General features: G+C 35.1%; 2 protein-coding genes, 4 non-coding genes and 1 pseudogene across 6 annotated transcripts; 1 reads left to right on the forward strand and 6 right to left on the reverse strand.

Moving 5' to 3' along the window:
• The first annotated feature begins 1,000 nt into the window (after positions 1-1,000).
• LOC145618357 (DNA polymerase II subunit B4-like) lies at positions 1,001-3,469 on the forward strand. Its single transcript, XM_081673133.1, has 3 exons — positions 1,001-1,314; positions 1,896-2,014; positions 2,888-3,469. The coding sequence occupies exons 1-3, from the start codon at positions 1,118-1,120 to the stop codon at positions 3,178-3,180; spliced, it is 609 nt and encodes a 202-aa protein (XP_081529259.1). The 5' UTR covers positions 1,001-1,117; the 3' UTR covers positions 3,181-3,469.
• Positions 3,470-5,759: 2,290 nt separating this feature from the next.
• LOC145617186 (protein transport protein SEC23 D-like) lies at positions 5,760-12,540 on the reverse strand. Its single transcript, XM_081671870.1, has 14 exons — positions 12,105-12,540; positions 10,962-11,027; positions 10,187-10,240; positions 9,940-10,112; positions 9,626-9,812; positions 9,357-9,502; positions 9,127-9,281; positions 8,870-8,951; positions 8,639-8,754; positions 8,454-8,552; positions 7,464-7,587; positions 7,092-7,372; positions 6,571-6,785; positions 5,760-6,491 (listed from the first exon to the last, which is right to left on the reverse strand). The coding sequence occupies exons 1-14, from the start codon at positions 12,430-12,432 to the stop codon at positions 6,280-6,282; spliced, it is 2,238 nt and encodes a 745-aa protein (XP_081527996.1). The 5' UTR covers positions 12,433-12,540; the 3' UTR covers positions 5,760-6,279.
• An 8,371-nt stretch (positions 12,541-20,911) lies between these two features.
• Positions 20,912-20,991, reverse strand: LOC145618769 (small nucleolar RNA Z159/U59). Its single transcript, XR_014108019.1, has one exon. It is a non-coding gene; the product is annotated as a small nucleolar RNA Z159/U59 (small nucleolar RNA).
• A 248-nt stretch (positions 20,992-21,239) lies between these two features.
• LOC145618768 (small nucleolar RNA Z159/U59) lies at positions 21,240-21,314 on the reverse strand (annotated as a pseudogene).
• A 233-nt stretch (positions 21,315-21,547) lies between these two features.
• Positions 21,548-21,630, reverse strand: LOC145618767 (small nucleolar RNA Z159/U59). Its single transcript, XR_014108018.1, has one exon. It is a non-coding gene; the product is annotated as a small nucleolar RNA Z159/U59 (small nucleolar RNA).
• A 371-nt stretch (positions 21,631-22,001) lies between these two features.
• LOC145618765 (small nucleolar RNA Z159/U59) lies at positions 22,002-22,085 on the reverse strand. The gene has a single exon (XR_014108016.1). It is a non-coding gene; the product is annotated as a small nucleolar RNA Z159/U59 (small nucleolar RNA).
• A 261-nt stretch (positions 22,086-22,346) lies between these two features.
• LOC145618766 (small nucleolar RNA Z159/U59) lies at positions 22,347-22,432 on the reverse strand. Its single transcript, XR_014108017.1, has one exon. It is a non-coding gene; the product is annotated as a small nucleolar RNA Z159/U59 (small nucleolar RNA).
• Between the last annotated feature and the right edge of the window lie 1,719 nt (positions 22,433-24,151).

Consider the following 24,151-nt stretch of genomic DNA (forward strand, 5'->3'; position numbering starts at 1 on the left):
TTGTAAATAATCTATCGAGAATATACAAGTATATGGCGAGTTGGTTGAAGCCCTTTGAAGGTGATTTACTAAATTAAGGAATGAAGGTTTTGAGAAAACTATGTCAAATTTGTCAACTATTTTCTTTTTTAAGAGATTGTGACAAATTTGAGTTGAGGATGTTTGGTCAACCTTATGACTAAATAAAATTGGTTAGAAAGTTCTATACGACATAGATATAACTTGGTCATTAAGAATTATGGAGTACAAAATATGTAATAAGTGGGAAGTCATTTCCTTGTGACTTCCTAACTAAAAATGTTTCATTGATTGTAATCTTTATATTTAATAACACTTGTTAATGCTTTTCATATACTTTTTATGTTTCTTATCAATTGTAACAGTAGATTCAACACACAATTTAAGAAAACTTATGTTTTGTGTCATAATTTGAGATTTTATAGTACTAAGAATGAAGTAATGTTAATACCACAATTTTATAATAAGAATTCATAATTTAAAAGTGTATTTAATAGAGTAATGTAATAGTGAGTAAAAAACTTGATATTAGGCTTCAATCATTATCTATGTCATTGTATATGTTGTTGTTGATATTTTCTTGTGTCCAATGGTGTAGAGAAATGACATGGGACCCACAAATAGATCTCACTTAATTATTGGCCAATACATCCAATTGAAAACCCTAAAGATGGGCACAACTCAAGTCATGTAGGTCTACATGTTATGCTAGCAAATCTTGTACTTAACTGGATCATGCCCACAAAGAGTTAAAAAAAAATGGCGTATCATATTGTGGCAAGCTTGTGTCCTTCATTAAAAAAAGAGAACATATAAACATACCAACCCACAAGTTGTATCATGTCGAGTCGTTCATGTCAGCTAATCCCTTAAACCTTAGTAATTTCACTCATAACACACACTCAAGTTAATTTGCTTAATTGGCTCTTATGTCGTCTTGACTCTTGCCCACCTCTATTCAACCCACTTTTAAGTTTTAACTCAACTTAGCCCAACTTAAAAAGCCTACTAAAAAATGGCGGGAATTGACAATCCTTCTTTAACAGAACAACCGAGTAAGTAAAACCAACTGAGCAAAACACAAATACGGAAACTCAAAATGTCAAAGGACAAAGCGGCGGCGGCGGCGGCGGTGGCGCCGGAGGCAGAGGAGTTGCCGAAAACAATCGTACGACGAGTCGTGAAAGAGAAGCTCTCTGAGATTTCCACTGACGGCGGCGATGTTACTCTTCACAAAGAAGCTCTCATTGCCTTCTCCGAAAGTGCTCGCATTTTCATCCACTATCTATCCGCCACGTACTCTTCTCTCTCTTTCACTCTTTCTTCCTTCCTTTTTCTCTCTCTAATTGATTGATTTCTTTCAATTTGATGGTTTTGATTGATTAATTACTTGTTACGATGTTAAATGTTAGGGTTTTTGAAAAATTTGAAATTGTCGAAATTGATTGCTTTCTGGGAGATGGGTTGGTTGATTGATTGTAAATTATGTAATTGTATGATATAAAGATTGCACATTTATGGTTATTTATGCAAAATATGTTTTAGAATATGGGTAATTGACCTAGTTTTATTAGGGTTAGCTTGACCTTGTTTTGTTTACAGTTAGTAATCATGTTGGTTAGCTTTGCGGAGGTGTTTGTTGTCCGGTCTTCGAATCGTATGTGGTTTTTTTGGGTTGTTCATGAGTGTAAGTTGGCTAATCCTATTGAGAATTGTTATCAAAAGAGTCACTTTCAGAAACTTGGGAAGAGTTCTTTGTAAATCTGTGTAGAGTGGGGAATGGAAAGTATGTCTTGTTGAAATTATTCGCGGTATTGTTTCTCGAACTTGGGATTTGATTGCTTTGCTGATGGATAGGTTGATATGAATATGTGTAGGGCACATGACATATGCAGTGATTCAAACAGGCAGATTATTAATGCTGATGATGTACTGAATGCTCTCGAGGAAGTTGAGTTTTCTGAGTTTATTGAACCACTGAGGGCCTCCCTTAATGGTTAGTGGCATTTTGTGCTTTTAGATAACGTTTTGCTCGTTTCAACCAAGAAGTTCTCGTGTTTGATCTGCTTTTTAGTTTGTATTAATTATTACCATCTTTTGATCTTTGCTTTACACTTCAATATGGCTTTTTAAGGAATCTCTAAAAATTTGATGCAGATTGGCAGAAATAGATGTTTGTCCATGTATGAGATAGTTACGTAGCAGATAACCTGGAGGATGAGAATTAATTCTAATGCTTCATTATTCTGCAGGTGGACAAAAGAAATTAGAATTAAAACTGATAAGTAGACAAATTTATGATAAGCTCTATAGTGGACAGTGGTACTTTAGTGTTTTTTCCTTATCACTGCCAAATGGCCTGGATTTTCTGGTTTCAGCAACCTTATGTCCTGCTCCTTTTTCTATTCATAAGCTCTTTTATATGCTGCTATACCATGTTATGAGGTTCCTCGACTGTTCATCTTAGGTTGCTATTGAATTGCTTAATTATAGTATACAACAAAAGGTTTTGCCCTTACCTGTTTTTTGTGACTCAAAGGATTCAATTCGGAATCAAGATCATTTTCCCTCAGGACCCAACCAACAGACCAAAATATACATTAAACAGTATGAATGGAAATCTGTAACAGCTCAGGTCTGAATGCATCCTAGATCAAATTGCAAACTGTGTGAGGTTACTTACCCCTCTTGTCCCAAGCTACTGGTTGTTGCTCTATGCCTCTATCTGTTGTCAAGCAGTCAAGCTGTATGTTCTTTTGCAGTTCTACTGCTAATGTTGAAGTGGATTAAGGATGTAGTATACTAAATTAGCATTTAAATATGTATTACGAGTACAAGTTTATGAGAATTCTAACCAGCTTAATTTCAGAATTTAGGAAAAAAACTGCTGTAAAGAGAGCAGGGTCAGCAAAGGCAAAAGAAGAAAACAAGAAGAGGAAAGCAGATGAAGAGACAGCTACGCAAAATGGCAAAGCTGGAGAGACTGCTGTGGAAAATGGCGAAGATGAAGAGACTGCTGTGGAAAATGGCGAAGATGAAGAGACAGTTGTGGAAAACGGAAAAGATGAAGCCAGTGAAAATGAAGATGAAGATGAAGATGAAGATGAAGACGAAGACGAGGAGGAAGCTAGTGAAAACAAGGATGATACTAATGATAGTTGAGTATAATTTACGTTATCCATAGCACTTCATGTCTGGCTGACCTTCCAGCTAACACATGGTGTGACATAAATAGGGTGGAATTGTGGAAATATAGGCGGAGCTGATTAGCATGAATGAAATGTTACATTATTGTGCTCGATGTTACTTTTCCTGTATAACTAAGGGCACTAGTTTAATGGGAGCGTATAATGTGCATCCTATGTTTATGGGTGAGTTATTTCTAAGATTCAGATTTCATAGAAATTGTAACCTGCCATTTGCCTCAGTAATCAATTTCTGCTTGCTGTTAGTTGATGTCTTCAGGCACCTGTGTGTATTTGTATGGTTATTCAGGTGTTAGAACATAGAAATACAATCATAGGAAACAACGAAAACAATGGGGATGTTAAGGAGCAAACTTGTGATGGCAATAGGCAAAGAATGGTTTTCAAGAATAGAGTGTAGATATGATCTATTGCATGAAACTTATAGGCCTTCTAGTCTGATGTTTGCTCATATAACGCTATTCAACAGGGTGAGCAGAGGAGTGGCAGATGTGTCTATCAGTTGGCTTTTCTGCTCCTCAATTCACCAGGTCTCATAATACTTCTAATGTTGAAGATATTAAATGAAGTTTCATTCAGAGGCATTCTATTTTAGTTTTGCATACATGATACACTGCAATCTATGTAATAACGAGAAAGAGAACAGATTTATAAACACGGCTGACATTTTTTTTTCAAGAAACTGGTTTATAATTCAACTGGGTATATAATTAGATGCTATTTACTTGGAATTTTACAATCATATAAAGTAACACATTAGAAACTATAGAACATCATCAATTACTTTATGATTTGCTATCTTCTCAACATTATCAATCCTCTCCATCTGATCATCTGTTAGCACCTGTGTGAAGATCATGTCAAGCGTAGTTACTCATGCCCAATTCTTCTATATAATCTCTAAAACGTATCCCTATATAGCTTCGACTTCTTGATATAAACCATTCCCAGCTAGAACCACAGCATAAACCACACAAATGCGCAACACAGAATACAAAATGCATTATTATTTCAGTACTTGACAGCCCCCTGATAAAGCTGTCAACAGCTACTTGAGTCCCTCATTGAAGGAAGATGAGGTATGGAACTTGTTCTTAGTACGATTTATATATTCATTAACTCGATCATTAAAACTATCCCGTGCACCCACATTTGTGGGGCTTCTAATCTTTCTCCCAACACGATCAATAAATTCAGAGGACATACCATTAATACTCTCTGCTATATAAGACTTTGCCCCATTTGCATGAGAAATAACTGGAATTGTATTCTCAAGGCCGTGTAATGGAAGCATAGTTGTCTCTGGTGGCTTGGGTAGATTGTTGGTTGGCGAGGAAACACGTGAATGGTTTCCTCTATGATCTTGAATAACTGCAACCTTGTTTGCAGCTTGTTTCCTGCTATCAGCTGATGGTGGTGTCACAGTCTGCTTGGAGATTCTAGGACAACGATCATTAAGATTTGTGGTTGTCATAATAACATTTGGAGGGGCCTCAGTGGTGACATTATCAACTCTAGGGACTCGAACACAACGATCTCTTAGAGTGACAGGGGAGATAAAACGAGTGGGTCGGATGAAAGGAGAAGGTTTTCGAATAGCAATGAAGAGTTTTTCACAGCAACTCTGCTGTTGTTCAGACTCAAAACCATTCTTATCCATGAAAATGACTAACAAAAGTGTTTAATGACTCGACTAACTTAAGTGTTTAGTGATAATAATACAGGTAGTATTGCTGGCTTCAAGGTATTACTTATACAAGGATGTTATTATAGGTTGATTTTCGGGATAAACTAATCGAAAAGCGAGACTTAAGAGGTTAATGATTGAAGGGGAATCTATGCTAATTCATCCCTGGAGTGGGAACCAACTATGAAGTGTGGAAAATAGAGGAAAGATTGTTGTAAGCATTTCAAAGTAAGCCACTAAAATTGTAACTTTGGTGCAAATTTTCAAAAGAAATTGAATGGGATCAAATTCTCTTTTTATCTTACCAAATGCTCTTAGCTTGTCAAAATCCAAAAACACTTTCTTCTTCAATCTTCAACGTTTGGCATCTTCTAACATAACAAACTACTTTTTCTGATATTTCTGTTGGTTTAAGCTAGCTAAGTGGTGCACCAATCTAATTCGTTTTCTTTTAATCAATCATCTAGAATTGATTTGGATATTCTGCAATAAAACCACTAAAGTATATAAATTTATATTTTTATGTTGTTGAAAGTTAAGTCTGGGTTCCTTTCTCATTTTACAAAACTAGTATAAAAAAGACTTGAGCCAAATCACGTGATTACATAGTTATATCTTTAACTAACTAAGCATCTCAGAAAACTTTCAAAAGATGATGGAAAGGTATTTGTTTTTTCTGTAAAAGATGGGGTGGTAACTGGTTAGAGATTCTTCTCCCCGACTTAAGGTTGACTTGAGGTCTCGAGTTCGATGCTTGTCAAGGGCAGAGCAGACAGGTTGGGTTTTCATGTGTAGATACACTGCAAGAGGGCGGTGTCATTCTTCACCAGTTCACGATACTTGAAAACAAAATGATTATTTTCAAGAAATGCAGAAGCGTAGTATTTCATTCAAGACTAAGAACAAATGCTAATAACAATGTACATTTATCCAAAACAAAAAAAAAATCATTTATTCTACATAACAAGTCAAGCTCACAAATGTAAATAAGGAAGATTGCCGCGAACAAAATAGTTTTATCTGTCTAAACCTGCTTTTCAACATTCTTGATTGGTAATGGCTACCCAACTATCGTAGTTGGGTTGCTTTTTAACATTCACATACACTTCTTCATGCTTCAAACCTCTCCATGAATGAAATTTGTTGTCGTTTGATCTTGTTTAGTTGTGGTGCCCTTGCATATTGATATCTCTAAAACGAACTTTCAACTAGGGACTAAGTTCTTAAAATTAAATTACCAGCTTGGCTGACCTTGATCGTATCAGTGTTTTCCCTCTTCAAAGCCTTTATTTCCATAGACTTCATGGTAGAAATCTGCTTTTCTCTGCAAAGTATAAATAATGTGGCATACCTATTCTTATATCTGATCTACTTCATATACTCCAACACACTACGATTAATATCCTCCAAAAAGGAAACAAATCCCATGACACTAGTGAAGCCAGACCCCTCAACATCTTGTTCTTCAATGAGATAGTTCTCAAAAGCTGTGGCATCATCCTGCCCTCCCCGGATGAATAAGAGTTTCGGAGTAATACTTCTCTCTTGTTTCAATTTGTTTATAGTTGTCCTTAGTAAGCCTGAGAGAACAATAAAAAACAATAAGAACAGCATTTGCAGAAATATGAGATAAGCATATATCTTCAGGACAATGCTTACGGTCATGAGGTGGTGGGAAAGGCAGTCCAGGATCGGCAGTTGAGGAATAAAACACAATCAGAGTCGTAAATGCATCTAGGAGAAATATTGGACTACCACTGGTTATTAACGCAGCACGGCTCAGGGAATGGCGTGGATATGCTTGTTTATCTGGAGTTGTATACGAGGTCAACACAGGATATACAGCACGATGAAGAGAACTTGGGTCCAAGGCACTGCATTAGTAGACAAAAAAAAATAATTAAGTTCTCAGTTGAACTGCCAAACCATAAAGGGGATCGGGACAGCTGCCAAAAAGAACTTATCTACTTGAGCATACACATCTTTGGGTAATAAAAAAAAATTAAAAAAAAAAATAGTTATAGAAATGAGAAGGATTGGTAATGGAAGAGACTACAGATGATGTATAGTCATGAAACTATGCCAGGGTCTTATAAGTTCCAACTTCCAAAGCTGATAACACTATAATTTGTTGGCAGAAAATTAATAATTCATAGTCAAATCGTGAGTGCACCAAATACCTAAAGAGACATTGCAAGAATATCCTGTAATCAGGATGAACCCCCTCCTCATGCAGACGAAGCAGAGGACTTCTAAGCAAAGCAAAGATCAAGCGAGGCAAAGGCTGCAACTGAGGGCATTGTGCAAATGCAACATCAATTTGTTGAACAGCATTAGTAGTTCCTGTCCCATACTGGACGAGTTTAAGGGCATCATTGTATTGTGCTGTAAGAATTACAAGCCAATCATGAAGCAGCATTCTACCCTCTCGAACACCTTGCTCCAGAGAAGCTTGAATGACCTACATTATATAAGGTTGTAAGAATTACTGGAACTACAATTGGAATAAAAATGTACATATGAATGACAAGACAAGGGGGGGAAAGTGATACCTTGTGAACCAGAATTGAAAGAACCACCTCAGAATCAACACTGTCATAAAGCTCATTAATGTTACAAGCAGCTCCATACTGTAAAGTTCTAATTCTTATCCGCCGTTTAATTGAAAATTTGGGCCTGCAGATGATATTAAGAGGGAAATGCTTAGACAACTAACAAGTGCATGACCATGATACAAACATAACAGATATCTTTTACATAAGAGTCTCCTCCCAACCCAACCCCCTCATGAACAGAAGGAAAATGATAAGTACAGTTGCTGACAGCCTAACAAGGCCCACTTAGAGTACTTTCGTCAGTGGTGTCATCAGGGAGGAAAGTGGCAGGGGGTGAAAGGCTACTGGTGGGTGAGGATATAGGGGATTTTACTAATTCATACTTTGTAATTAGAAATAAATGAAGAAAAGCAATATGACATAAGTATTAATGGCAACTGAAAGTGGACAGGAGTAGCCCAAGACCATTGTGGTGGAACTAGAGCCACCAAGAATTAACTTAGAAATGCTGCACTGGAGGGTGTCTTAAGCTGACTTGCACTCAGGAATCAGGATGGTTAGAGGCAAATGATCAATTAAAAGAGATGTAATGTTAGAAATTCAAGTCTGATATTGTCAATCATTGCTTCAAAGAGACCAACTACATAGACAATCATGGCCAATGTACAGGCAAAAGGCATTTAACAGTCCAGATTTCAATTTGGGGTTCAAGTATCTGATTAAAGTCTCTAGGTTCTTATCAATTAAATAATAAATAAATAAAAATAATATTGAGTTGGGCGCTTGCGTTAGATGAATGGGAGCCAGGCTTTCAAGAAGGTCAACCAGTTTCCATATTGCAACCCGGGGGGAGGGGGAAGACAGTTAACAACACTTGCAGTGAGCTAAAGTAATTATGACACCTCAAACACAATAACAAGATGCAATTAAAGAGCACAAAACGAAAAGCAAGAAAATCATTCTGAAGTACAGTTGTCTCAACCATACCTACTTGCAGAACTCAATCCTGAACCTGAAAGCTCCTCAGGAGGTACAACCACAGAGTACTGGAAAGCAATTTGTAGCATAGGAGGTTCTGAGGCATGTCTGTCAAAGAACACAGAAGAGAGCTTAATTTCGATATGTATTTAATTTTATGAATCAAATACAGTTCGCAGTAAACTGAAAAGTACCTTGAAAAGCCTTCAACTTTAGCAAATTCAAAGTCATATGCATAGGTTGCATAAGAATCACAGCAGATTATGTGCTGAACATTTTCATATTCTGGATCAGGGAAAAAGTGACCATACTGCATAAACAAAATATATAAAATTAATTAATAAAACCTGTGGGTACAAAATTAGCAACTCAGAAACAAAAACTTAATATCAAATGACTAGATGAAATAGGTAGCACCAACTCACTGAGTGGCCAACTTTGAATTCAGAAGATGTTCTCAATCGTAGTACACAATTGAAAGCATATGGACGACTTAACATCCGATACCTGGAAAGTCATTAAAGAAACCAATCAGACTTAAAGGAGTTTTATTAACATAAGAATAAAAATACAAAAATTAACATCAGAATTACTATTATGACTACAAGAATTATCGGTTTATCTAATTTAGTAAATTAGTGAGATGCATCAACTGAGTTAAAAACTATATTTGGTTACTCACATGTCCTGAGGAAGCGTAGTATCTTCAGTATTTGGATACAGAAACAGGGACCCACCACTTTCAATGCTTAAGAACTTCAGGGATGCCAGATCTGTATACTCATTTGTAACAGCAAATAAGTCCACACACACACCTGCTTGAACAGCGACAGCAGCCTGTGAAATATATGACAATGCTTATGTACCTAGTCATAGATAACTATGAAATAATTAAATTTAACTATGACTTACCAGTTCCTTGTAAAATGAGGTCTGCTCAGGAAGTAAAGCACGGTCAGCATCCTCTCGTTTACTAGCATATTGCTCGCCATACCGTCTTGTATCTAGTTGCCCAGCTCCAAAATCAGGAACACCAGACAGGAAAGCAAAAACCCTTGCTGTGACATTGTTAGATAAGATAAAAAGACTTCAGTAATTTTTCAATCATAGAGAGTATACTGCACGAACAACTGTGGAACCAGGGCACATAAAAACCACCCTACAACATGAAGCAGTAATACCTAATGCAAATGTAGTTCCATATTCTGATCCAAGGTAATTAAAAAGGGCCTCCATTGCTGCTCCAAAACCGCGGCCACCTAGTAGTACACCATCAAGAGCTTGACTAGCAGCCGCTGATTGTTCCCATGATGACATTGGTTTAAGAGTTTCAATGGCAGATGCAATCCTCTCTTTACAGGTCTCCACCTAGGTAATGTTAGGAGGGTCCAAGACTTAGGGTACACAGTCATATAAAATTTTCAAGGTTAGAAGACAAAAGTGGTTAATTTCCACCAAACAAAATAATTCAACAATTAACTAATTGAGGACATACTGGGGCTAAGAATGAAAACAAGGGCATGACATCTTCAAGCCCTATTTGTATCGTGCCATCTGCATCAGGTGGGATGAAAACATTCTTCACAAGTGGAACAGGGCCTTGCACATCATACAACCCTAATTTGAGGCTGAATACAGCAAGCCCAAAGAGTGCTCCAGCAGGAAGTGCTGTACAGAATTTAGGTATATTAATCATAGATCAGCAGAAGAAAGGAAGCTCACTGTAGTTACTGCAATCTAACCTTCCAACGCAGCCAGTAATGCACTCTTGATAAGGTCCAGAAACTCCTCGGAAGCTGCAAAAGGAAGGAGAAGTCAGCTAGCTTTGCCAACTTCCATGAAGAAGAGTAGAAGATAAATATATCCAAATATCTACCATCTATAAAAATTTCAATTATGATTGTCAAACAGCGCATGCGCACACACACACACACTCAAGGTAGTCTTTCATACAATGTCTCTAAACAAGTTCATAGATCAATATATGACCACAATCAACTATCTGACTCCAAATCTGTTGATAAGCGCCGTTTAACTATTTTTCACAGCCTAAAACCCATTTATTGCTTGAGCCTTAATCAACTTTGATTAGTTATCCAGCGATATCAAAAATAAAATCCAAATACATCGGTTATAACCTAGTAACAATATTACAACTTTTTAAACACCTTGTTTGAATCACTACCTTAAATATCAATGGCCATTGTTAGAAAAAAAAAAAATTCTAAGAGTAACCTATGTATCACTGATGGTTCACAAATTCCCCTATATCTCTGAGAATCCTTTTTTATCACAGCTCTTACAAGTTACACTTCATAAGATAATCTTATAGACAGCCTATGCTAATAAGAGAGAAAAATAACACGCTAACACATTCAAATACTTTGTATTAAAAGAAGATATACAAAACTAACTATCTCAAGCGAAGCTCCTCTAGTTTGCCCATGGCTCTTCATCGAAATGGCATACATTTTGAAAAAATTTTAAATTTAAGGAGGTAAGCGGAAGGGTACTTACAAGACAGGTCAACTGCTGCCACATAAACTGGACGAGCTTGCATTGATGCATCTTCATATCCTTCTGCTGAAATCATAAATGCAACATCAATACATCAGAAATCAAACTTCTGGAGCTGAATTCAAATTATTCAAACAGTACATTCGGAATTCAAGTTCCTTTCACCAAATCTAAAAATTAAAAGTTCCTTATAAACTCAGCAATACCATCAAACATGCAAAATTGCAAACCCAAACAGCAGAATCAGCTGCCTAATCCAAAACCCTTCATACCATTTTCTCAGAAACAAAACAGAATACTGCACTGATGTGCTAAAATTCACACACCATGTTGACCACCTCAAACATTAAAATCAGATGAGTTATTTCAAGCATCATATTAAACTTGTGAATTCTCAGTTTAGAGCAAATACTTCACAAGGTTGAACACTAAAAACATAGTAAAATTTTGTTTGAGAGGAGTCATTTTACTCAGATTTTCTAAAATTAATCTGTATTGAAGGTACAGGGAGTCTGATATTTCAACAATAGCAGTACATATTGGGTGTACAGAGTGCCTAAAAGTGTACTAACATAGACAAGATTTGATTTTGGATACCATGATTACCATCTCCCACGACTTTAAACAACTAAGCTAATTGGCAACCACAATTCCGCAAGTACACCACTATCTCGTCCGTTTTTCTTCAATGGTACAATTCACATCAATCAAAATATCCATGACTTCCAAAACAATCAAACTAAGGTCCCTTTCACTAATACTAAGTCATGCAACATCAAATGTTGTAACTTTAATGCTGCATTTCTCACTAATCATACCCCAAAAAAAATACAAATTACAAACTAATCCAATATCACTCCAATTTCACCTTATTGATTAATAACATCTCTAATTCAAAAATTAAGTTCAATTACCAAAAAATCACTAACAATAAGTCATTCAACATCAAATGTTGAAACCTTAATGCTGCATATCTCACTAATCATACAAAAACCATGCACTATAAAACTATAAATTCAACATCACTCCAATTTTTCCAACCTAATTAATCACTATAATAATCAATAATCCCTCTAATTTAACAATAAAATTGCAATTACCAACAAAATTAATCAATCAAATAATTACAAAATTGCAACTTACAGGGCAATTCAAGATCAATGAAAGACGAAGACATCTCAGGGCAAGATTGGGGATGAGAGTACTTGGCAATGGAGTGGGCCGAAAGCCCATTAAGAGTACCACAAAGAGAGCAAGTCCAAGCCCATTGATCAAGCTCGCAATAAGAATTGAAGTAAGCCCAACAATTCTCACACCTCGGCAAATTCTCACCGTCGGATCCCATCGACGGTGAGATTCCGTTCTCATCTCTGCCGGAAAACGGCGAAATTGTAACACCCCATGGTAGACCCGACGACTCCTGCTCATCCGGGTCCATTGGAAACCGGGTCATTGAGGCCCGAACCGCCATTGTTTGGTAGGAGAGAGAAAATTCGGGTTTCAGAGATTTGATTTGATGTGATGAAAGTGTGGGAGTGTTTGAAGAAGGTTGATGATGGTTGGGGTGTAGGATTAGAGAGAAATATGGTGTATGTTAAGCGTATGTTAGCTTTTTTTTATTTTATTTTTTTTGGGTTGAATTGTCTAAAAGAGGTCCACGTCGGATGAACCAATTACAGTTTGCCACTTGGCGATGATGTGGCAATAGTATATGTGATTTATTGAAAAGATGGTCTCACACAATGTAATAGGTATGACCATTAAAATAAGCTAAGCAAGAAGCATGCAACATTGCCAGTGAACTTATTTGGAAAACATTCATCAATTACAAATTTACAATTGGTTGATCAAACTTATTTGAAAGGGTCCTACTTTTTTTTGGAAAATCAAACGGGTATAATTCTCAACATGGTATCAATCAATACTATATACTAAAAGATACACCGGCAATGACACGTGTCATTTCCTGGTGTGTCCCTTATCTTTTTATTTTATTTTTATGGTATTTTTTTTTTTTTTTTGAAAAAAAAGTTATGTAAGGAAAAAATCTTTCTACATATAAGTAATAATTACATATGAAATATACTATAGTAGAAGATTTGATTTAGCTTTCCAAAAAAAAAAAATATTGACAACTAATAAGTTAAGCAAAAAAAATTAAAAATAATATTCTTAACATACAAGTAATTTGTGACATGTGGATGTGGACAATTTTTTTAAGGAATGAAAGACATATTATAAATTATATATGTTTATTACAAAAAAAAAAAATTATATATTAATTTCTTTATTTTTTAACCATGTAATAGAAGCTACGAGCTTAAATAATAAAATATGAATATTAAATCAACAAATAATATTTTTGTCATGTTTTTAAAATCAATTATTAAAGAGTTCCGTGCATGGCACGGGAACTAACCTAGTTATATTATATTTAGTACAAGATTTGATCTCATGACCTTAAGTATAAACATTTAAATTTTAACCAATAAAGTGTATAAACCACAATTTTGAGGTTTCGAAGCCCAGTGGCAAAAAGTGTTGAGACCCTAGGGGATACATCTCGGGGTCATATAATGTCGTTTAAAACCATATATGATCATTATATGTTGTCATAAACGTATGTGGTAGGCTTGAGTTTACGAAAACAATGCAAGTTGTGAACGGGTAAAATGACCGTTTAAGCACATATTAGATGGTTCCACCGACCCAATTGGACACCCGGAGGGTATTAGAGAACATGGTAAACATCTCGGCAATTTTTATTTCCGGGTAAAAATGAGTCAAAAAAAATTTCCAAAATTGAAGGTTATAATCCAAGCATTTTGAGGTTTTGGGCCCCGGTAGCGAAAAGCCTCGACTCCTCGAGACCCCAAAGGATACATCTTAAGGTCATACAATGTCGTTTGAAACCATATATGATCATTATATGTTGTCACAAACGTCCGTGGTAGGCTTGAGTTTACGAAATCGGTGCAAGTTGCGAACGGGTAAAATGACCATTTCAGGACATATTGGACGGTTCCACCGACCCAATTGGACTCTCGGAGAGTATTAGATACCAAGGTAGACATCTCGGCAATTTTTATTTGCAGGCGAAAGAAGGTCAAAAAATTACAAAATTGAAGGCTTATAATCCATGCTTTTTGAGGAAATTTTGAGGTTTCTGGGCCCGATGGAGAAAAAGCCTTCAGACTTTAAGGGATATATCTCGGGGTTATATGATGCCGTTTGAAACCATATATGATCATTATATGTTGTCACAAACGTCCGTGGTAGGCTTGAGTTTACAAAATTGGTGTAAGTTGCGAACGGGTAAAATAACCGTTTAAGGGCATATTGGTTGATTTTACTGACCCAATTGGATATTTTGAGGGTATTAGGGACCATGGTAAACATCTCAGCAGTTTTTATTTCTAGGCAAAAAAATGTCAAAAAATTACAATATTGAAGGCTATAATCCACGCTTTTTAGGAAATTTTGAGGTTTTGGCGTCCGGTGGCAAAAAGTGTTGAGACCCTAGAGAATATCATGGTGTCATATAATGCCTTTTGAAACCATATATGATCATTATATGTTGTCATAAACGTCCGTGGTAAGCTTGAGTTTACAAAATCACTGCAAGTTGTAAACAGGTAAAATGATCGTTTAATGGCATATTGGATGGTTCCACCGACCCAATTGGACTCCCGGGGGTATTAGGGACCATAATAAACATCTCGGTAATTTTCATTTTCGGGCGAAAGAAGGTCAAAAAATTACAAAATTGAAGGCTATAATCCACGCTTTTTGAGGAAATTTTGAGATTCCGGGGGCCAGGTGGCGAAATGCCTTGAGACCCTAAGGGATACATCTCGGGGTCATATAAAGCCGTTTAAAACCACATATGATCATTATATGTTGTCATAAAACGTTCGCGGTAGGCTTGGGTTTACGAAATCACTAAAAGTTGTGAGCGGGTAAAATGACCGTTTAAGGCATATTGGATGTTTCCACCGACCCAATTGGACTCACGGAGGGTAGTAGGAACCATGGTAAACATCTTAACAAATTTTATTTCCGGGCGAAAAAAGGTAATAAAATTACAAAATTGAAGGCATTCATGCTTTTTGAGGAAATTTTGAGGTTTCAGGGCCTGGTGGCGAAAAAGCCTTCAGACTTTAAGAGATACATCTCGGGGTTATATGATGCCGTTTGAAACCATATATGATCATTATATGTTGTCACAAACGTCCGTGGTAGGCTTGAGTTTACAAAATTGGTGTAAGTTGCGAACGGGTAAAATAACCGTTTAAGGGCATATTGGTTGATTTTACTAACCCAATTGGATATTTTGAGGGTATTAGGGAACATGGTAAACATCACAGAAATTTTTATTTTCGGGCAAAAAAAAGTCAAAAAATTACAATATTGAAGGCTATAATGTAACACCCTAGAAATTCCTTTCTTTTAAAAATACCTATTTTACTCTTTAAAATACGATTTAGGAATATCTAAGACATTACCGCCACCGTGAGAACGGCTAAGGCAATTAGCAAAGACACACAGCGGAAGATTTAAATCAAAACCATTCGAAACGAGTCAACTTAAAAGTCAACCAAACGAAAGTAAAGTTAAAACCAAAGTCAAACGAAGTCAAATAAAATCAACCTACAACTTGGAACCATTGAAGGCCCTTATCAAAACCAATTAAATTACGAAAACCTTTGCGTTAGTCTCATAAGCATAGCATAATATAATATTTGAAAGCAATAAACCACATCTCAACTAATATAAACTAGCATGATTCACTCTTCACTCATGCCCCGTCATGAATATGCTTCAACAGCTGAAAATATTATCTCCACTTGCCCCCACTACTCTCCATTAAAAATGGGTCATCATAGGGCCAAGATAAAGACATGGCCAAACACACAAACACACACAATCAGCAAAGCTGAGTACATAAGCGTAAATAAACACACTAACATGCTTTTACCTATCAACACACACTTACCTCAATGCACCTGTTTACAAGCACACACAACAATCAACAAGACACTTTAACTAGACACTAAATAATTCATTTAGCGTTGATTACGCATCGAACGGGTTTCCAACTATACCTCCCCCAAATAAATTGAGGTTAACTGACACGGGAGCTAACCGTGCCAGTGACAAACATGTGCCACACATAGGTGGCGAATTCCAACGCATAATAATAATAATAAAAAGGAATATACAGCGTCCTGTACTCCGTTAGAAGTTATGATCAAATATAAAGTCACATAACTCCCCCCATATGTTCATACTCAAGGTACATACGTCCCAAGAGTTTTGGTGCGTAATCTCTTTCACTTTACGTTATTTACATATTATTAGACTTGGTGATGACTCTCAAAGCATAACAATTTTATCATCAATAATTATTCAATCAACAAACACACCAATTTAATTCTTGAATATTTAGTGATCACATAATATTTAATGTTGAACCCTTTTTAATTCTACCTCAGTGTCAAAGACACCTTAAACGCATAAAGCGCCAAAAATCCTATCCCTCGGTGTTAAAAACACCTTAAGTGCACAAAGGCACCAACATACAATTTATTCCTCATGTACATAGACACTTATATAGCTCCTTCCTCATGCTTAAAGCATCAATAAAAATTATATGAACCATAATAAAATTCCTTTCAATATTCCAAACCAAATTAAACAGTTAGTTTAATTAAACATGCTCTCTATCATGCCATAAATAAATATGTGGTTCATAAATAATATTCCAAGTTATTATTTTCCATTCAACAATCCATCACAAATAAATCATGCTTCATAATTCAATCACCAATAACATCCAAATCATAATTTTCATTCCAACCCTAGCATGATATTACTTATAATCAATCAAACACATTTAGCATGCTACTACATCAACATAATTATGCTAAGTACGCAAACGTACCTCGATTAAGTCCATAAAGTAGCCGACAATACTACAACAATTTCCGAATCAAGTCTCCTACATAAAGGGACAATAATACTAAATTAATTACCCTTGTATACACAATTTCCAGCAACTTAAACTCACTTTAAACCATTTAAAATACTCTGAAAATTATTTAAAAACCCCTAATTAAACTTTTTTTTAATAGGTAATCACACCCTATTATTAAAATCACAATTATACTACTTTAAATAAAATTCCAGCATTTTAAACTAATGAAAAACCCCTTTTAAAATTTCATCAAAATACATCTTTATACTTAAATTATCCATAGAAAAATTTAAAGCAATAAAAAAAAACTTCGTTAAAAACCAAAAACTGCCCGAAAATCATATTTAGAGGCTGAATTTGGCCACGAGAGGGTGGTGCTCACTACCAACAGTAGTGAGTCTTTCTTAAAACGTTGTTTCCACATGGAAAACACTACTTTTTTGTCAAAATCGGATGAATTTAGAACCTGATCGGGATTAATATTAACGAACGGAAATCTAAAAATTAAAACACGAATCTACGTGTTCAAAATAATCTGGAATTAAGTTAAACTAATTAGTAGTTATAATCACCAAAATTTCCAAAATATCATTACTATAAAACCCCTAAATCAATTGTTCATAAAAACCCTAAAAATCAAGTCTTTAATAATTTTAAAACCCTAACTTATAATTTTATGAAATCTGAAAATAAAACACTTTATTATTTAAAATTTACAATCTTTAATCATTAAAATACAATTACCAAACATACTAATCTTATTTAAACAATTAAAATCAAAAACCCAAATTATGAATTGTTAGAACAATAATTAAAACAAGAGGAGATAGAAAATAAGACTAACCTTTTTGTGTGGGAAATTTTTGGGGATAAATGAAGTATTTATAGTGTAGAGTAGGTTAGGGTAGGTTTGGGCTTCATAAAAATGATGGACTTTTAATGATGAAATAGGTAGCCCAAAAGTAAAAATAGGATGATTGGGTTCATAAGAAAGATGGGCTACATTTGGATTAAATACTTGTTGACCCAAATATAAATACTTGCTTTATCTATAATCCAATAATTAAAATGGTTTGACCCAAATATATTTTATAATTAAATAAATAATTTATCAAATACATTAAAAATACGGGGTATTACATATAATCCTCATTTTTTTTGGAATTTTTGAGGTTTTAGCGCCCGGTGGCGAAAAGTGTTGAGACCTTAGAGAATATATCTCGGTGTCATATAATATCTTTTGAAATCATATATGATCATTATATGTTGTCATAAACGTCCGTGGTAGGCTTAAGTTTACGAAATCGGTGCAAGTTGTGAACGGGTAAAATGACCATTTAATGGCATATTGGATGATTCCACCGACCCAATTGGACTCCCGGGGGATATTAGGGATCATGGTAAACATCTCCACAATTTTTATTTCCAGGAGAAAAAAGGTAAAAAAAATTACAAAATTGAAGGCTATAATCCACGCTTTTTGAGGAAATTTTGAGGTTTCGGGCCTGGTGGCGAAAGCCTTCAGACTTTAAGGGATACATCTCGGGGTTATATAATGTCGTTTGAAACCATATATAATCATTATATGTTGTCATAAACGTCCGTGGTAGGCTTGAGTTTACAAAATCGGTGTAAGCTGCGAACGGGTAAAATAACCATTTAAGGGCACATTGGTTGATTTTACAGACCCAATTGGACTCTTTAAGGATATTAGGGACCATGGTAAACATCTCAGTAATTTTTATTTCCAGGCAAAAAAAAGTCAAAAAATTACAATATTGAAGGCTATAATCCACGCTTTTTAGGAAATTTTGAGGTTTTGGCGTCCGGTGGCGAAAAGTGTTGAGACCCCAGGGAATATATTTCGGTGTTATTTAATGCCTTTTGAAACTATATATGATCATTATATGTTGTCATAAACATCCGTGGTAGGTTTGAGTTTACAAAATCACTACAAGTTGTGAACGGGTAAAATGACCATTTAAGGGCATATTGGATGGTTCCACCGACCCAATTGGACTCCCGGGGGGTATTAGGGACCATGGTAAACATCTCGGCAATTTTTATTTCCGGGTGAAAAAAGGTCAAAAATTACAAAATTGAAGGCTGTAATCCACGCTTTTTGAGGAAATTTTGAGGTTTTGGGGCTAGGTGGCGAAAAGCCTTGAGACCTTAAGGGATACATCTCGGGGTTATATAATGCTTTTTGAAACCATATTTGATCATTATATGTAATCATAAACGTCCGTGGTGGGCTTGAGTTTACAAAATCGATGCAAGTTGTGAATGGGTAAAATAACCGTTTAAGGGCATATTGGTTGGTTCCACCGACCCAATTAGACTCTTGGAGGGTATTAGGGACTATAGTAAACATCTCAACAATTTTTATTTCTGGACGAAAAAAGGTCAAAAAATTACAATATTGAAGGCTATAATCTTTGTTTTTTTGGTAATTTTGAATTTTTGGATTCCGGTGCGAAAAGTGTTGAGACCCTAGGGAATATATCTTGGTGTCATATAGTGCCATTTGAAACCATATATGATCATTACATGTTGTCATAAACGTACGTGGTGGACTTGAGTTTACGAAATCACTTCAAGTTGTGAACTGGTAAAATGACTGTTTAAGAGCGTATTGGACGGTTCCATCGAACTAATTTGACTCCCGAAGGATATTAGGGACCATGGTAAACAACTCGGCAATTTTTATTTTCGGGCGAAAAAAAGTCAAAAAATTACAAATTTGAAGGCTATAACCAATTTGAGGTTTCGGGGCCCGGTGGCGAAAAGCCTTGAGACTTTAAGGGATACATCTCGGAGTCATATAATTTCGTTTAAAACCACATATGATCATTATATGTTGTCATAAACGTCCGTGGTAGGCTTGAGTTTACAAATCATTTCAAGTTGTGAACAAGTAAAATAACCGTTTAAAGGCATATTGAATGGTTTCACCGACTCAATTGGACTCTTGGAGGGTATTATGAACCATGGTAAACGAGCAAACCCCATTGCTAATCCCACTGCGTGCTTGTTGCCTTGTTCCTGCAATGCCAAGCAGCCCAAGCCAAAGACGCAAACACCCCCAGTTGCTCTCTACTCACCCTCTTTGCAATCCAACCTAATGTACACAACTTAAGACGCGTTTAGGTCTTTTTTTTATACTCGTTTTTCAAATTGATGTAATCGGATGGAACAACAAGCTTTATGGTTTGACAAAGCAGAAAAATATATTGTTGCTTATTCATTAAGTTTGATAATTTGATGTTAAATATTTTGCAATTATCTAATTTTCATGATTATCTTCAACGTGAATATATTTGGTAAGTGAACATTTCACTCAAATTATTCAATACTCTTATAAACTATGTACAAGAAGTTCAATTGTAGTTGAGTTGATAAAAAGGATATCTAAATCTAATAAAGCAAACAAGAATATTATTCAGTTGTTTCTCAATTACATTTTGACATTCATCTTCATTGTACACAAGAAGTTCAATCATTGTAATCCCAAACTTGTACCCTTTCCCAGCCCTGTCTGTATTTTAAGACAGGCAAACTTAAGGTACCAATACCAACTACCTACACAGCTTTATATACCATAGGATAATAGGAGTAACAAGCAAGAGCGTCAAATGACTCGCAAGCAACTTTGTAAGGAAGAAGATCCACTTCGACTTGAATAATCACCAGAGAAACCATCTGGAAAAAAACTTTGCAGGTCTGCACTTGAAGAGACGACTCATTTCGTCAATGCACTTGGTAACATTACAAACCATACTACTGAAGGTAAAGAGGCAAATCTCCTAATGATATGCGCTGAGCCGCTGAAGGTGCGCGAAACCCTCCTAGCAAAACCTCTTTACATCTAGCCCTTCATCGATCTTTGAGCCAAAGACCCATTCACCTGCAAGAACACTATACTACGCACTGCAATAATTCATTGTATCAAGACTGTTTACTAACGTCTGTTGCCTCTTCAGTTATCATATACTTTTTCAACATGGAAAATCTCGGGAGATAAAAGGTCATATTTTTAACATCACCAGAGGCAACGACATAACTTACAAATTCTCAGCAAGATGCCACTCAGATTGAAACAAAATAAGCTACTAATAAAGCCTCCTTAGTCCTTGGCAGGCTAACAACAAAAATAAAACCTTTCCTCACAACTTCATGTAATTAAAAACCATCAACCTCCCTCCTTGCCCGCAATTCAAATGTATTCACCCCTTTGCACACAATACCTTATTACCTATCAATCTATCCCCACTTCAAATTGCTAAGATAAATAGACTGAAGCCTCCTCAGTTCAGGTCTCCAAATTTTTTCCACAGGGAAGATATCAGAACTTAACATTCATCATCATTAGAGACACTTAATTCAATTAAAGAGTTCCTACCTTTCCTTTCCCATTTGTATTTGTATATCCTTTCCCTCAATTGACAAATAAAAAAAAACATTTTGTGCTGCTAACCAAATAAATCCATATCCATACATTGACAAGTTGACCACTCTCATGCATCAAAAAATCTTAAACAACCGTTACAATGCATACACTTCAAGATCACAGTCAATACGCTTAAACCAATCAACAAAAGTTACTAAAGCCTCTTCAGTTCAGGTCTCCATATAATTTCCGCATGAGTTTCTCGGAAGAACGAAAGTTATGTTTTCATCATCATTAGAGGCTACTAGTACAGATTGGCACACATTTTCTTCTACACTATAATCTACTTCAAGAACATAAATCACAAAACTCCACTCATAAGTCCAACAGGAAAACATAATAAGTATCCAACTATATATTCTCACAATCATATATTAGATCAGCACATGTTTACAAACTACTACCTAGCTCAGTTTGTATCCAGAAAATGTATGTTCCAACATAGAGTACAAAAATAATCAGAAAGTTTTTCCCTCGCCATCGACCTTGGAGAACTACATATTTTTAGTTAAAACATCCCAATTCATATCCCTAATGGTAACTACTACCCATATGGATCAAGATGAAAGTTGGAATAATATTACGAAATACAAAACCAATAAACACAACTAATGCCTCTTCAGTTCAGGTCTCCATATAGTTTCCGCATGATAAATCTCGGAAGAACGAAAGTTATGTTTTGATCATCATTAGAGGCTAGCATTTAGCAACAATACACTAATCCTTTAATGTACCATACAAACTCCATGTAATATACTTTCAGCCACAAATAATCCAACTATATCAAAATAGACGAAACCTAGCTATATACTACAGCAATCATTAACTAATCATCACCAACACATTTAAAAATTTCAGTCCGGTATTCTCATAACTATATTTAAACCTATCATACGACATTCTAAACGATATGCATTCATTTTTTTTACATATAATTACAAAAAAAAAAAAAAAAAAAGCCTCTTCAGTTCAGGTCTCCAATAGTTTATCCGCATGAGAATATCTCGGAAGAACGAAAGTATTGTTTTGATCATCATTAGAGGCCAAACTTTATCAATTTCAAAAACCCAATTAATTCATATGAAAATGGGGAAGATTCAAGAACATTCTAGATGAAAACGGCGGAGCATTAGTTACCTTGGACGCCGTTGGAATTGGCGAAATGAGACGACGTCGTTACTAGGAGAAGCTTCAGCTATACGGATGATATGAGAAGTTGAAGTGAGAGAATGGGAAGGTGGTGATTGCGGAAGGAGAAGAGTGGAGAGTTATAGGGTTGAGTCAGTGAGAACGAAGAATTAGGGTTTAGTTTTTAGGGTTTTAGGATTTGGGCTATGTTGAGATTGGTTTGGGCCTTTGAGGTGTTTTGTATTCTATAAACTAGTTGGGTCGCTGCGTGCTATGCACGCATCAACCAACTGTAATCATTAATCAAAATTTCAACTTTAAAATTAAATATTTAAATTGTATTAATTAAAAAATGTAATGTAAAAAATCTAATATGCATTAAAAAGTAATTATTAATATCTTTTCTTATGATTAAGGTTGTTATTAATAAGTATGTGCATGCATAATAAAAGTATTAAAAGAGAATGCATAGTACGTGTTATTATGGATCATTTTTATCAAAACTAATAGAAATTTAATCATATTAATCGACAACCAAGCTATATTGAAAGAAGAAAAAAAATTACTGTTTGACATAAATCCTGCAAATAATTTAGTTAGATTGGATTAAATTGAAAGTTTATGTGACGTATTGTGAATAATAACATTAATATTAATTAATAAAAATCATTGCTTGGATGCAGAGCCTTAAAATAGTATGTGGTACAAAGAGCGAGTCTAAATATAATATGTATAAAATATTTATTACTCAAAATCTTCCTTAAAAATAAAAAGCCTGTCTTATTTATATTTTGGGTCACCTATGTAGCTATGTTCATTCAAATACTCAAGTTGACTATAGTCTATATCCATACATTTTAAAAAATCTTAAGAATATTTAGATTATACCCACTAAAATGTTTATGTAATTCTTTGCCCTCATTAATGATATGATAAATATCTTTTTTTAACTTTCAAGAATAGTGTGCGGATATTGATACCTCTAAGGGGTTGTTTGGTTGAACTTCTTAGAATGGGTTGGAATGGATTTAGAATTCTTTCTATGATTTTATTTGTTTGGTTGGGTTATTTAAGTATTATATTGAATGAATCTCATATCTGGGGGATTCTAACTCTACCCCATTCCCTTGAAATCTCTTACTCACCTCTCCTCCAAGGATTCATAATCCATACTACCACTCAAGTATGAGAATCCATCCCATGATTAAACCAAACAACTTTAGATTGGTATGGGATATAGAATCCGTACCACTCAATGACTCAAGTATGATAATCTATACCAATCCATTCCAGCTTAGTGAATCAAAAAATATTTGTTTATATATTGTCCCTCATTATTAATGATGCCATTAAATTAAGTTAAGGCAAAAGCCAAACCAATTGTTTTTCGAATATGGCTAATTGTATATGATGTGTGTTAGATTCCCTAGTATAATTTAAAATTGTTTTAAAAAAGTCACGACGACCCATATCTATCATCTTCTATTCTTTATCATACACACTCATTTAATCTATTTGTGATAAATGCATTTGAATATTGGAAAAATAATCATGTGTAATCTTATTTGATTCACCCTGTTTTTTAAAATTACTTTACTAATATGTAAATAAATTGAAGGTATTAATGATATTAAA

Source organism: Chenopodium album, chromosome 26 (assembly GCF_948465745.1).
Source record: "Chenopodium album chromosome 26, dcCheAlbu1.1, whole genome shotgun sequence".
NCBI classification, from domain to species: Eukaryota; Viridiplantae; Streptophyta; class Magnoliopsida; order Caryophyllales; family Amaranthaceae; genus Chenopodium; species Chenopodium album.